General features: G+C 42.9%; 1 protein-coding gene across 1 annotated transcript in view; it reads left to right on the top strand.

Moving 5' to 3' along the window:
* Positions 1-11,309, top strand: part of LOC139820265 (uncharacterized) — a 60,754-nt gene extending 49,445 nt beyond the window's left edge. Inside the window, exons 7-21 of the mRNA XM_071790410.1 lie at positions 62-424; positions 558-870; positions 953-1,572; positions 1,654-2,031; positions 2,152-4,731; positions 5,078-5,364; positions 5,427-5,976; positions 6,066-6,350; positions 6,517-6,760; positions 6,866-7,209; positions 7,301-7,592; positions 7,706-8,017; positions 8,169-8,455; positions 8,548-8,955; positions 9,083-11,309. Of these exons, the coding sequence (XP_071646511.1) occupies positions 62-424; positions 558-870; positions 953-1,572; positions 1,654-2,031; positions 2,152-4,731; positions 5,078-5,364; positions 5,427-5,976; positions 6,066-6,350; positions 6,517-6,760; positions 6,866-7,209; positions 7,301-7,592; positions 7,706-8,017; positions 8,169-8,455; positions 8,548-8,955; positions 9,083-9,118 (7,299 nt within the window). The 3' untranslated portion in view covers positions 9,119-11,309. The remainder of the gene's footprint in view (positions 1-61; positions 425-557; positions 871-952; positions 1,573-1,653; positions 2,032-2,151; positions 4,732-5,077; positions 5,365-5,426; positions 5,977-6,065; positions 6,351-6,516; positions 6,761-6,865; positions 7,210-7,300; positions 7,593-7,705; positions 8,018-8,168; positions 8,456-8,547; positions 8,956-9,082) is intronic.
* The last annotated feature ends 3,493 nt before the right edge of the window (positions 11,310-14,802 follow it).

The raw sequence follows: 14,802 nt of genomic DNA, 5'->3' as shown, positions 1-14,802 counted from the left end.
TTACTACTTGTAATACAATATATTTACGCCCTACATACATTAAAAATCTCTCTCCTGTCAGGCTGGCCCGGATGGTGAAACGTCAACGACCGTGACGTCTCGTTCGCATATCGTTGAAAACGTTGTGACGGAGTCAATAGCCCCGAGTTTATTAGACGCCGGATATATGAACGCCCTATTGACGACCGCACATCATTCCGATCCGGTGAAAAACGTCGTCACGGGCTCGACAATTATCTTCTTTGACGAGGAGGACCAGATCGATGCAACCGCGACTACGAATCTTCCACAATCAACCTCTACTGCGGAAATAAAAAAGCACGAAAAAGGTCCTACGAACACGACAAGTGTGGACAAGTCAACGGAAACGGCGTCGGAGGATGCTAACTCTGATATAAAGCCAGAAGATTCAATTGATAAAAAGGTATGTTTTATTTTATATATAAAGTTTTTGCCGGTAAATTAAGAGAAGCAATTTTTTAAATATTTATCACAACAAAACATATCAAATTATCCGAATATTTTACGTGTAAATGAGATTTGCAATTTTTATACAGGATAATAATGGTACTACGCTGTCAAGTGACGGACCACAAAATAAGCGGCCGAGTTCTCAATCCGGAGACGATGGTTCAGTTAGTAAGCCTCTCCTTAGTCTGGGTTCCTTAGGAATAAACAGCTTATCCGCTTTGGGACCAGTAATCACAGCGATGGCCGGATTATTGCAAGGAAAAACCGCGGCTACTCGTAGAAACGACAGCGTGCCTGTCGCAGAGATCCAGGAAGTTACAACGCAACGATCACCGATCTACATACCCGTCGCAGAATTTGCTGACGGTGATATAGAAACCGCTGAGAGCCAACACATCGGTAACGATCCTCTTTCTTTCTCGTAATAGTTATTAATGTTCTGTTTAGCGCGTTTCGAATACTATGCGGTTTTCTTTTCTAGCTGCCCATCTGGCAAATCTCAATCATAATTATATCGCCGAGACGCGCCACAAGGTGACCAGCAGTCTCGCCGACGGTATACCGATATCTCCGGGTGAAGTAATCACCGCAAACAGCGACGTTATCATAGGAAAACCGGGCAAAATGGCGCCGAGACCGCCGCAGACGTATCTAAAGGACGAAGGGCACATCGGCATGAAACCACCACCGATACCGGTACCGAATATTCCGGTACATCCTGTATTAGAGGTCCTGGAGAACGATGACGACGTACAAGCTCAACAAACTGCGCAAGACGCGCAAGTGCAGATTTTGCCGGCCCATCAGGTTTACGAGGAACATTTGAAAATACCGGTTTCCATCCCTCTCGATGCGAATCATCCGACAGCTCCTAAGCAGCCTCAAAAACTGCTTCCTATTCAATCGTCACCGCCTAAAAGAATCACATCGAAGCAGGATATTCTGGAGAACGATCCCTTGTTAAAGCCGCCCAACAGACCAAACGTAGAACAGTACGCGAATCCTAATGTGAATCACAAAATTCCGGAATGGAATCCGGATAAATATAGAAGACCCTGGAGCGCCAAAGATCCCTTAACGCCACCTGCAAGACTTGACGAAGTATGTTCCATTTGTATTATTTATATACATTTATTTGCGCGGTATATGTGTGCATCGTAACAAATGATAATTTATTTCAAGATTTATCCGGACAAGCCAAACGAAAAACCACATCCGACTTCGGTCATACCTTCGGGAGAACAGAAACGACCGCCGTGGGCACAAAAAGATCCTCTATTACCGGAGAGTTCTATCATCATACAGGATTCAGAGCCAAAACCGATTCCTACCGAGCCGATTGTCCATCAGGTCCCGCATGTCATTGACAGATCGACGGGGCAACCTTTATTAGTCAACATTCAACCCAGTCAAGTAGCTAATGTCGTAATTCCTCAAGGCGGCACACAAGCTCTGATTTTCGGAGATACTAACGAACCTCATATAAGTGGTCAATATTTTGACGATCCATCGCCTTATCCAGAACCTGAAGTTGGACCAGGTTTCGTTGGTATCCAAAAGGTATGTGTGATATTGATTTGATTTTTTAATATTATGATTATTGATAGTGATTTTAATATTAATAATATTAGCATATCATTGTATAAAACTATGTTTTTTTATACCGCTGTATATGTCTAGGGCGAAGATTTTCCTCAATATTCAAATGAGAAGAATCCAGCCCATTACATGATTCCCCCATCACCATCTACCAACTTCAAGTCTTCGTCTCCGAAACCAGGATTCTCTAATCGTCCGCACGCTGTTCTGTTGTCACCTATACGCGGGAGACCGCAGGAAGTGCCAGAGACGCCTGTACTAAGACCCGATAAGAGACCATCGGAGATTCATTTGATCAAACGACCTGACGGATCCGGAAATTCCGGTCAAGGCCACGTTCATACAGAAATTCTTGTACATCACAAGCCGGAGACAATAAACGTTCGACCGCAATCCGCTCCTCATCCGCCTGCCCATTCTCATGCACATTCCGCCCACCAACCGCCAGTGCGTGGCCATTTTTCGAATGGTCAAACCTCGAACCAAGCTCCACCGAGGCGCGTGGAAGTCGCGCCGACCGAAATTCCGCATCGATATATATTCCTAGGGAAGCCAGATGGAAACGAGATAACGCTAGGCACCAACTGGAAATCCGACAAGAAGCCAATCAGATTCGCTCTGAATAATCGACCGAGGCCGCGACCAAGACCGACGACCAATCGTCCCTTAGATAGACACGTCTTCGTGGAACGACCTACTGGATATCCGCCGATTAGGAAACCAACGTATTCTGGACCACAGAGGCCTCCGGTGAAAACGCACAACACCTTTGCGTTACCGCATCGCCCACCAATGAGTCCTCAATCCCAGGAACCTACTCGGATTACGTCTAATCTGTTCAATCTTCAGATTGACAATCAGAACAGACCACCGCATATTTATCAGGATAAGAACGTAGGTAATGTCGCGTCGCCAACTGAGCAGAACGATCATGTGCCTACTGGAGCGATAGAATATCACAATCCTTTACATCCAAATCCGATATCAGAGGAAAACAAACATTCTCAAGTATCCGCTACGAAAACGCAGCCAGGAGATAATCATGAAAAGTGGCAGACTAATACAGAGCAATTGGATTCTGACATCGGTGCCTCGGAGTACGTCAATTATCAGAATCATTATCACGGAAAAGGAAATAGGAGTCAAGAAACCGACGGTCAGGATAAGAAAGGTATGATAGATTCTCAGAGCGTTAACCAAACTCTGAAATCGCAAACCTTATATGGACCAGTTGTTTCCATCAATACGGTCGTAGGCAAGCCGCTGGAAGTCGGGCAAGAACATGATGTAACTTACGACCGCGAAACAAACGGAAAACCATTATTGCAAGGACCTCACGGTTCCTATAACACGAGACCTTACGAATTGCCCATAATACAAGGCAAGCCTTTCGGTGTTTACAATGGCTACGTGGATCCGGCCACTCCTTACGGATACAAGCAACAAGAGGTCAATAAACCCGATTACGAAATAGTTCACGGTATACCCGCTCCATATAATGAAGATCCAAAATTAACTACGACCAAGAAGACGCAAGGCGGACAAGTCACGACACGGAACTCACTCGAACGCGACGATACTATTGATTTGAAGCCACCGGCGATTATACCTCAATTCGGCGTTGAAGTAGATAGGCCCGGAAGACCGTATTCTAGACCGATTAGGCCTGATCAAAGACCCGGTTTGACTCGGATCAAACCAGAGATATTAACGAAACCGCCGATTAAATTAGAAGTTAGACCCGATTACAGTGTAAAACGTCCGGAGACTGTCAAACCGAATACCGCGGAAATTTTTGTCAATCAAACATTGAATCACGGAATAAAATTAAATAATGATCTTCATAATTGGAACGTAGACGTAGCGGTCCCGGATATTGTAAAGTCTCAACAGAAAATATCGACCGGACATGATTTCCGGATTTTCGAAACAAAAACAGCTGAGAATAAAAATAGAACTACATCTCGTCCGACTGCTGTCGGCAATAAACGTCCAAGCGTCGTTCGACCGGAGCATGGAACGTTCACGAGGGTGCACCCGGAATATCCTCATATTTTGACGAAACCGAAGCCTCAAGTGCCGGAGCCGGTAATCGTTTCAAGCGGTACTGCGGGACTGGAAACGCACGGTCGTCCGAACAAGTTCTCCATGTCGGTCGAGGCTACGGGCGAGGAAGTGGACAGTAAGACGCAAACCGAGCGGCCACCCAGTATGTTAGTCACGAAAAATAATCCACCGCATAATAAAAAGAACGATGAAACTCTGGACACGGCGTACCAGACGAACTTTGCCTCCTCGGATTCTCAAGGCGAGCAGGACAAAATCAAGGAAACGAACGTTCCCTCTAGAACCATGATGCCGCCGCCTCTGAACGTGGGATCAAATCAGTCGAAGAAGAAAGATCAAGAGGGACTTAAACCACCGCCACCGCCATCGAGCGACGTGCTCGGACTGTCGCCACCCCCGGTGGACATCACTACAACTCATGTGCCGGTAGAGGATAGATTCGCTTTAATGACGACCGATGAGTCAGGCTTGAAGCCGCCGAAATATGTACCTTTGAAAGAATCGACGGCGGTTGCACGACCCAGCACAAATATGGTTCCGCCCAACCCGAGACCGTCGCTCACAAGACCTTTCCTCGTAGAATTACTGTCGCAGGTAAAACTTAAAAATTTTCGATTTGCGATTTATAAGATTTGCACAGAAAAAAATTAAGCGTCAAATCAACACTGATATACTTGTATATACGCAAGAATATATAATCTTGAAATGAGATTATATTGCGTTACCTAAACGAAGAAAACTTGCTTGAATGAAGTCATTTATATATAGTTAAACGAAGTTTTATGGTTCAATTAAGAAAAAAAAGTTGAAATTTTTATAAGAAAATTATATATTCTTGCATATGTACAAGTATATCAGTGTTGATTTGATATACTTCTTTTTTTTCTGTACAAGATATCTATTCTTAAAACATAATCTAACGATAATTGTTACATTCTAGGACATGGTGCCGCCGCCACCGATATTGACAACTACGAGACCGCTCGAGATTGCTACTGTGAGACCAGCTGTCGCGGTTTCCGGTTCCATACAGATAGCCACTGCCGTCGCGACGTCTCATATCCCGGTAATCCAGGATATCGAATCAAAAATCCCAATTATTCACGGCACCGTCGACCTGCCAGTCGTAGTCGACGTCCCCGAGATCCTCAGGTCTGTGGAAACGCGAAGGACCGAACACGTTAGCATTTACACCGTGCGACCGTTTGATACAAGACCCGTGTCTAGGTACGTAAATTATTTAAATCTCTGTTACGAGCAGAATTAATAATTCGACTGTTGCATTTCAGAATCCCCATTCAATCGACATCGACGTTGTCCACAAATATAGTAATACCGACAAAGCTGCGACCACCTCAAGTAGATCACATTCACCCGAGCAGATCATCGACGATCCATCGCGATGTCGATCCGACGAGAACGTACGTTTTGGACATCCCACCAAATCCTGTTAAGCGACCCGAACATCCGGTATTCTTGGAATCCAGCCACGAGAGCGTTCTACCGTCGACGAGAGTGGAGCCTACCGAGTCTTTGACATTCATCGTAGGAACGGATAAAAACCAGCATTCGACGATATCGAACGTTAAGACGCAAAGACCGCAAGTAACCGAATACAGTATCGTGAATAAAACGGCGAACAAAGAGTCATCCGTGGTCGTCACTAGAGTCGATAGTTCGATCACTAAAGTAACCAGTACGTTGATACCAACGCCGGGCAACAAGACGCGTTCCGAGGCAAGCAACTCGACCACGCAGTTTACGAAGAACATTATAAAGACTCCCAGTACCGTCGTCAGGGATCAATCCAACGCCACTATACGTACGAAGCCAAAAGAGGTACGAGTGTCTCGATATAAAGTTCCGATAATTGTTATTTCTTAAATAATCGCAAGTACTGATTATATATTAATGCTCATAAATTTTAGGTGACACGATTCAAAACATCGACAGTGACGAGAACTAAAACATCGGTGTTGGGCTCACCGCCAACGACGAGAACGCTTTTACTCACGCACACGATGACCACGACGACTGTCGAGACTGTGACGGAAACGTTGCTGCGTCCGACAAGCGTGGTGTCCACGATAACTTCGACGATTTTACAACCAATCGTTACGAGGGTACCCTCGACGTACGACAACGTAGCGGATAATGACTCCATATTTGTCGTGATGAGCGATCAGAACCCACCTGCGCCCGGAGCAGAAGAGGTATTGATTCACAAAATATAACATTATATATATGCTATACGTCATAATAAACAGAATGCCCCTTTCATTAAGCGCGTTTTATTCACAGGTTTATCGGTTTCTTGAGTAAATCTTCTATTATCAAATATAAAAATTACATAGACGGCATATTTCGCTTGAATTTTAGGTGGAGGCTGAATACGGGGAAGAAGTTTCTCGCGACGAGCAGGATCCAACGGGCAACGAAATTCACAGAGTACTGTCGGGTGGAGTGCTTGGCGCGCCGATAGTACCTCTCACGCCAGTTGCGAGCCAATGCACACCGGAGTGTAAATCAACCAAATCTGAGATATGCGCCGAAGTAGGAACCGAGATGAGGTGCGTCTGTCGGCCAGGGTTCGCGAGAATGTTCCCGGATCGCCCTTGCAAACGTAAGTTCACAGATATATATCTGTACACAATTTTTGACATTTTGTTTCACGAATATATCGTTCGGTTCAAATATGCTTGAGTTAACGAGCTGTAATAATTTTTAGCGACCTACACGTACACGTTGCGCGTCGGTCTGGATCGCATCGGTCATGAATTCGTGGCGTATGATACCGCCTTAAACGACTCTACGTCGGCAACTTACAAACGTCTGGTAGTTCCGACGAAGGATGCTTTGGATAGAACTTTAATGCAGAGCGACTTGAGAGATGTGTACAGAGGCCTCAAGATCGCTGGATTCATCCCGGATCCTACAAAGGTCGAGTTTCACGTGCAGCTGAGCGATAACGCTAACGAGACCAGATTGAAGGAGGTCCTTCGGAAATATTTAGTCGGAAGCAATTACAGCTTAGGCGGCACAGAGGTCTACGCTTCAAAGAATCTTGATTCGGTCAGTTGAATTGCGATATATAAATTGATAACTGCAAAGGTGCAGTTTAAGGTATTCTGTCATTAATATTTCGTCCTTTAATTTAATTTAGATCGAGGCGGCCGATTTTGACGAATGCGCTTCCAAGGAGGGCGGCCCGCATCACGACTGTTCGCCCCACGCGGCGTGCTTCAACTTACGAGGATCCTATCAATGTTCATGTAGAGAAGGCTGGGCTGATTTATCGGAAAATCCAGCATATCCCGGAAGAGTGTGCTCACAGGCACCACTGGGATGTGCTGGCTGCAATAATAAAGGTCATTGCGTCACCAATTCTCTCGGTCAAGACGTATGCGAGTGCTTCCCTTGGCACAGCGGTCAACGATGTCAAGTTAATCTCAAAGGTGAAGAAATTATGTTATACGAAGCGCAATAATTTTGCAATTAACTCAGTTAACCAATGTTACATACAGGAAAAACGAAGCTTTTAAACAATTATATTTCCATATGTTTTTAGTGCTGTTAATAGCTCTAGTGACGACCGGCGCAATTCTGCTGGGTCTCCTAGCGATCTGTGTGGGAATGACGTGCTTCCGTCATCCGGGACGCGATCGGAAAACCGGTGATAGACGGGCAATGATTCCCGGAACGGGTGGTGATACCAGCAGCGAGGGTAGCGTCACTGACTTGGCGATACCTCATCACGTACCCCACGTTTTACCACCGCCGCCGCAAATGCTAGCTCCCTTGCCACCGAACAAACGACCAGTTCGTAAGATCAGCGCGAAACCTCGTCATCCACCCAGAAAAGCTACTATGATACCCGCAGGTATGTCTTATTATTGATACTTTTCATTTATTATATTCCAAACGATCTCTTTCATGTTCACGATTTCTATAACATTTGTATAATATTGATTACGAAGATAACATATTAAAGTCATGCCATACTTAGTTCAATAAATTTTACGTGTCTACAGCGATGCCGATCAACGACGAACAGCGTGATCGCTCTTTGACGGTAATGATTCCACGCGCGAAATATCGATCGGCGCCGCAATCACCGCAAAATTACAATAAAACCATCATGAGTACGTTCGCCGCTGAGGAACACAAACTCATAAGCTATCTCGACAATGGCACGAGCCATTGTCCCGCTAATAGGAAACAAAGTATATCTAGCACGAAGGACTGCAAGGAAGCTGATTTTCAAGGCGCGAGAAACCCGATGACACCCACGGGTGCTCTCGTGAGTGCCGGATTTCAGGTACAGTTCAGTTTTCACCTCAAAGACAAATCTAATAAGATGTTTGGAAAGTGTAAAGGAAGTATATAATGGAGTTTTAATTATATCGACAGGTATCAGCGACGGTGACCCGTACCATGGACGCTGAATCCACCCTGGCGCGTTCATGCGGCGAGACCACTGTGGAACCAGCGACGAAGGTACTGAGGAGCGGAGATCTTCAGGTTGATCTCGACTCGACACTGGCCCGCTCGTGCGGCGAGACAACCATCCAAGCTCCGACGAAGCTCCTCAGATTGGACCTAGGCGAGGCTGGTTCCACTCTGGCGAGATCGTGCGGCGAAACGACGATCCAACCGCCGACAAAAGTCGCCGCCGCCCGAAGGAACAGCGTCAAGGATAACAGGGATAACAGGGATACCAGAGACAGCGCCAGCGAGGGTCACACCATGGCTGAGCGTGACTTAGGCAGCACATTGAGACTTCCAGCGCAACACCCGCCATTGTACAGTCCGGATAGGGTAAGATAGTGCCTCACAAATTTATGTTTAAATCATTTTTTACGGATCACAAACATTTAACATCTTTCTGAAATTACCATTTCGGTGTTATTAACTGATACTTGTTATTAATTGATACTTTTTACAGACTAGCGATCGGGAATCCAACTTCGATTCTCTATAAACACTCAAACGAGAACGAGTCACGACGGGAAGATTGATTGTGGACGAAGCCGCTGGACGGTATTCTCCGATTAGATTTATGGAATCATTGTACGTCGAAATCTGCCGCTATCAAAACACGCGAAGGAACATATTTCATTTCATATCGTTTTATTTATTTATCGCGATTGTTATATGTTTTTAGCTTTTATTCTTATTACGGTACATTTACTTGCCATGTGTTTATTAATGATTTTCTAGAGCCTGATGCTCATCAAAATTAATGATGTTCCTTTCATTAGAGGAACTCTTCTAAATTCGATACTCGAATTTCTCGAATTTCTCAAATTAAAATTCTGCGCGTAATTTCGTCAAGGCGGAAGATAAGCGCGCGTGACTCAACCCCGTGCCAAAATACAACCAATGATATAGGGAAGACATTCGAAGAAGCTCTTTGTCTTCTCTATCGTTTTTTACGAGATCGAGCGACTCGTCGCTGCAGCTGATCGAAATATTAGAATATTTAGTTAAAGAATTTAAGTACAACGATTCGAATAATGAACAATTTTAAATTAAATCTCATCAAGAGAATATCAAGTTTAGTATCTCTTCACAGATAAACTTTTATGGAAAAATATTACACATGTAGATTCGAATTTGAAAATAATATTTCGATCATCGCAGCTTACCGTGCATATGCAAGCATGGTGCAACAGTGTCATAAATAGTGAATGACGCTAAATCGTCGTGCCGACAACACGACAAGATAGCTCGATACTTACATTGATACACGAAAGAAGAATATTTTTTTTTATTTTTGTTGTTACTGTTTGTTTGTTTAGTCTATTCTCCGATAAGTCACGTCATGTTGCCCGGCTTCGTTGCAAGACTTATCTCAGAGCGATCGAACTTGCGTCTGAGTATCGTTCTATTCTAATGTTTGCTCGAATGTAAATTGTTTGTGTTATGCATATTGCAGAATATTTTTACATCTGTACTCTTTCAATGTATTCTAATTCCAATGGTAACTTTGACAAAAATAAATTCAGCAATTAGTGTAAAAATTAAAGTTGCAAAAGAGAATTGCATTTTAACATTTTACATTCGAGAAACATACTGTGTCTTCCACTTCATCCGGGGACGAAGCCGCGGCAACGTCGCTATATATCAAACTCGAGAAAGAGCAAACGAGACGCGTTAAGCTCGCGATGTATTTACTGTTAGCTCAATAAATAGCGTAAGCGGAGGTGTAATGAAGGACAGGTGTATCACATATCGAGATCCTCTCGTAAGCCCACGCTTAATCGAAAGATTATACGAGACGGATTAAATTCTCTGCCGGTTTTTTAACAAACGAAGATGACGATGCTCATATACTCTTAAGTTTCGTTACTAACTTTGTCCTCTTTACATCCAAAAATGAACCTTTCCTTATACATATATATATATACATATACGCATAGAGATACATATAAATATAGATATATTACCCTGTTGTACATACTCTCTCCACCGGAACCTCTTCTACGTAATGCTATTGTAATTTTGTACACTTAGCGCATGTAAACTTATACGTACTTTTAATAAAAGTCAATAATATAACGGCATGTCTTAAACGTACCTGTTTGTCATACTCAAGAAATTATAATCAACTTAAGTACATAAGTTGATCTGATTAACAATGTTTCAACACGCCAGATATATTATCCGCGTTTTATGCATTATTATTATTGTAATCCCGAGATCTTATCTATTGCGCGAATTATCTGCTTTAACCAACTTTTCTTCTAACTTCCATCTGTTTGTGTAAACTTTGAAGTTTTGTAACATACTATTATAAGACATCCTATATAAAAAGATGTGTCAAGTCCTCTGAATTTTATTAGAATGAAAATTGTTATAAATTGGAAACATTAACGATAAGCTTGAAAAAAATGTTGTTATAGGATAAAGATATTAAAAAAAAAATAGAGAACAATCGAAAAGAGAAATAAAAGCGTCATCGGTGATGAAGTACGACTAGCCGAATGCTATGTTACAGATGTTACAGATTAATCTCTAACCGTTGTGCGTAAAGAACTACCATTTATTTTACATATAGGCATTCATCGATATAAGTTACTAAAACGTTTTTATATATATTAAAACATGTAAATCCCGTAGATAATATAAATACTAATTATTTATTCTTATAATAAATTTTTAACGTTGTACGTGTAAGTTTTGATGTCTCAACCTATACTCTCAGCCATATACATACTCGTCGACGGCGAGAGCATTTCTGCGGCTCACCGTAAAATCGTAAACGGTGACTTGATTAATTTCCAATCAGCGGGTTTATTGTTTCGCAAATTCGATTATGTGCGCTGAACATTTATGGAAGCAATTTCGGACGTAGCCCTTCGCGGCTCGCCCCGTCGTGGCATTGAGAGTCGACGGCCCGACGACTCTTGCTGGGAGAAAAAGCGGCGACGTGCGCCGGTCCGCGTTTCGTGATTCGTCGCGGGCCGCGACTAAAACATGAGCCTAATCCGCAAAACAAACCGATCCTCCGTAGTCCCATTCGAGACGCGATCATTGGCTGCGCGATTTCTGCGTCCCCGTACGCGACGAAAGGTCCGATTCGTCGAAGGGCCCTGACGAAGGGCAGGACAGCAACTGCCGCAAATGACTTTATTTATACTCTCAACCCTTATTAGGACTCCTTATTAGGGCGGCTAGCCGCGTCGTAATCGCGAATTCATCGGGAAAATAATTCAGCCTGCGTTAAACCTGTTCCCGAGCATCATACTTTAGTGCGCGGTGAACAGTTTAACTTGTACCCGATGGGACACGTTGTCACGCGATTGTCATTAACGATCGTCTACTTTGAGTTACGATCCGTATAACTAAGAAAACTTGAAAATAGAAGATATATGAAAGAGAAAGAGACTCTGCAAAGAGTCTTGTTGCGTGAACGAGAAGTTGCATCTGCTATTAAATCCACTACCAAACGATTTATTTCCAGTTAACTATACTGGACGACTTGATAAGACTTGATTCATCAAAACTTATGAGCGCACCTACTGCAAATGACATTATTTATGCTACCGGCCCATATTAGGACTCTCCCAAGCGTGGTAATCGCGACAGCAATTCAACTCATGTTGATTGCTCCCTCGGTTAACCATCTGTTTTTGCAACCCGATATAAGGTGTGCCAAATTATATACATTTTATTTCAAACCGTATGTATAAAGTTGTATGTCTATAAAGTTGTATACATTAATTTAAAAAGAGAGTTAAAGAAATCATACACTATAATGTTTCGAGACGACAAATGTTAAAAGTCTCGAGTTGAATTCGATACAGTTTACGTTACTATTTTAGAATGGAATATTGTACTTCATCAGCATGTGAATAAAAGAACAATTGAGCGCACTCGGAAAAGTACAAATGTCACCTTTTCAAACGTGAGATAATAAGAGAATAATGACTAAAAGAATTCTTTACCACGCAACGACCTGAAATGACTTAATTTTTAGCGCGAACTCTTATTATTCGTCATTCTCACAAAGTCCGTCAACCGTGACGCTCTCGCGACACACTGTCGCGAGATAATCGCTCCGCGTCTGTGTTTAAGAATCCTCTGATGAGTGCTGGAGTAATAAGTTTTTGTCGACTCGTCAACAAAACGCGGTAAGATAATAAGAGAGACATGTATCATTATTATCGTTCATAAATTTTGTTCAGGTAAAAAAGAAAAGATCATCAGAACATATGTGCTTTCTGAGGCTAACAATTTAAATAAGAATACCAATTAATTTATGTTTGTTGTATAAGTTAATTTTTGGATACACGATTTTCTAAATTTGGAAGAAATTCGATAAAAGAAGAATAATTTCGATTTTTAATTAAACATTATCGAAAGATAGCGCTTTAAAGTTTTTTTTTTTTTAAATTACCTAGAAAAAGGAAAACATCTTATAGAAGATACTGAAAAAATGTTATAAAAAAATAAATATTATTGCATAATCTTAAAAACCCCTTTCATATATCCAGAAATTAAGAATTATATAAAGAGAAATAATTAAATCAGAAAATTAGAGAAACAGATGTTGAAAACTTTGTGTAGATAATAATGTTCCTTCAAATTTCACGTCTTCCTCGATGTTTTAAAACCGGTTTACGCGCTAAAAGCGAGAAATTCGGTTTGCAAGCAAGATTAAAAACAGACGTTTCTCACAGTGGTTTCAGTCGCACGCGCGTTCGTATAATCATGTAAAAATTGGCGAAGCACGTGTATTGATATTAAAATGAGAAAATATACCGTTGAAATGAGTCGTCAAGGTTTACACATCAATTTGGAGTTTAATCAAAAATTTTATATTCTCTTATCTCGATTGTCAGAGCGGTCTTTTTACGCTTTTTATTTAACGTCTTTTTATCGCGACTCTTTGGATAACCGAAAGAAAATGTACGCGAGCACATGCAACGCAATAAGAAGCACAGCACACGTTGAGGGCGAAATAGTGGGGGTAAACTTTTCGCGGCGTGCGCTGCTACCATTCGGATCGTTGGTCCCCCTCTTCAAGACACCTTACCCTGTCTCACGGTACCCCGCCGCTTCCGCCGAGTCATCGACGTTTGGATAAAGGGAGTTTCTCTGTCGGTAAGGTAGGGAGATCAGGGTGACGCCCCCCTGGACGCGAGTCCTCCACCGGTGGGGCTAAATATCCTATCTTCCTTGCGCCTGTACCTCTTTACATCTTACATCCCGTCTTCGTTACCAACGAGAGTTCGTCCTCCATCTTTTTCCCACTCTCTCTCTCTCGCCCTTGCTTTCCATCTCTCTATCTGGTACCGGCCGGCTGCTGGCAGCGCGGAAGGGATCCAGAGCGAGGGGAAAGCCGGCCGTGAAATTAAAACATGATGAGGGGTCTAGATTGAGATGCGAGGGAGAGAGAGATGGCGAAGGAGTAAAAAAGAAGGAATAGCGAAGAGGACGGAGGCAACGGCGAAGACGGAGACGGCGCTAACGCCAGGGACGCATCCGCGAGCGGTATAACATAAATGAACGTCGATTTCGCGGGTGGCTTTGGCCTTTGTGCCTTTGCGTGCATCATTCGCGAAGTGATTCTTTATTTGTTAAATTACTTCTATTTTTCAAGAGAAAAGATGTTTCGTCCACTGAATGCAATCCCAATTCTTTTCTTTAAACACTTGAAGCGTTATTGTGATCTTGAAAAACCATCTTTCTTGAGTTAATTTACCGCAAAGACATTATCTAAACAATAGTCGCTATACATTTGTCATTTGTCAGTCAATAGAGAATCGGAGTACTACATTTAATTCTGTACACGTTCATGTTTCAAGCTTCCTCACTTAGCTCTTAGATTCTATGAGTTGGTGATCACAATGTCTCCATACCGCACCGGTCGCATGAACGCGATGTCCTTTTTACGCATCGCATGCCACAGAATAAATTGTCCAGAAATTTCTAAGGTCGGCTCGCTTTGTGGGATTAGCCGAGAGCCGGCGGGCTACCAGTTACAAATCATCGGGTCATCCAGTCACCAGTTTACCACCTATCACGCACCACGTGACTTCGCGTTCGACATGTTTACCACCTGGATTTATTACGATCCAGTATTTCCGACGCAGCAACAACGATGCGGACGAATCTTTGAGGCGGTCGCAACCGCTCCATTATATCGTCCCTCGTGAT

This window comes from Temnothorax longispinosus, chromosome 10 (genome assembly GCF_030848805.1).
Source record: "Temnothorax longispinosus isolate EJ_2023e chromosome 10, Tlon_JGU_v1, whole genome shotgun sequence".
Lineage (NCBI taxonomy): Eukaryota > Metazoa > Arthropoda > Insecta > Hymenoptera > Formicidae > Temnothorax > Temnothorax longispinosus.
This window is presented reverse-complemented; position numbering and strand designations above follow the sequence as displayed.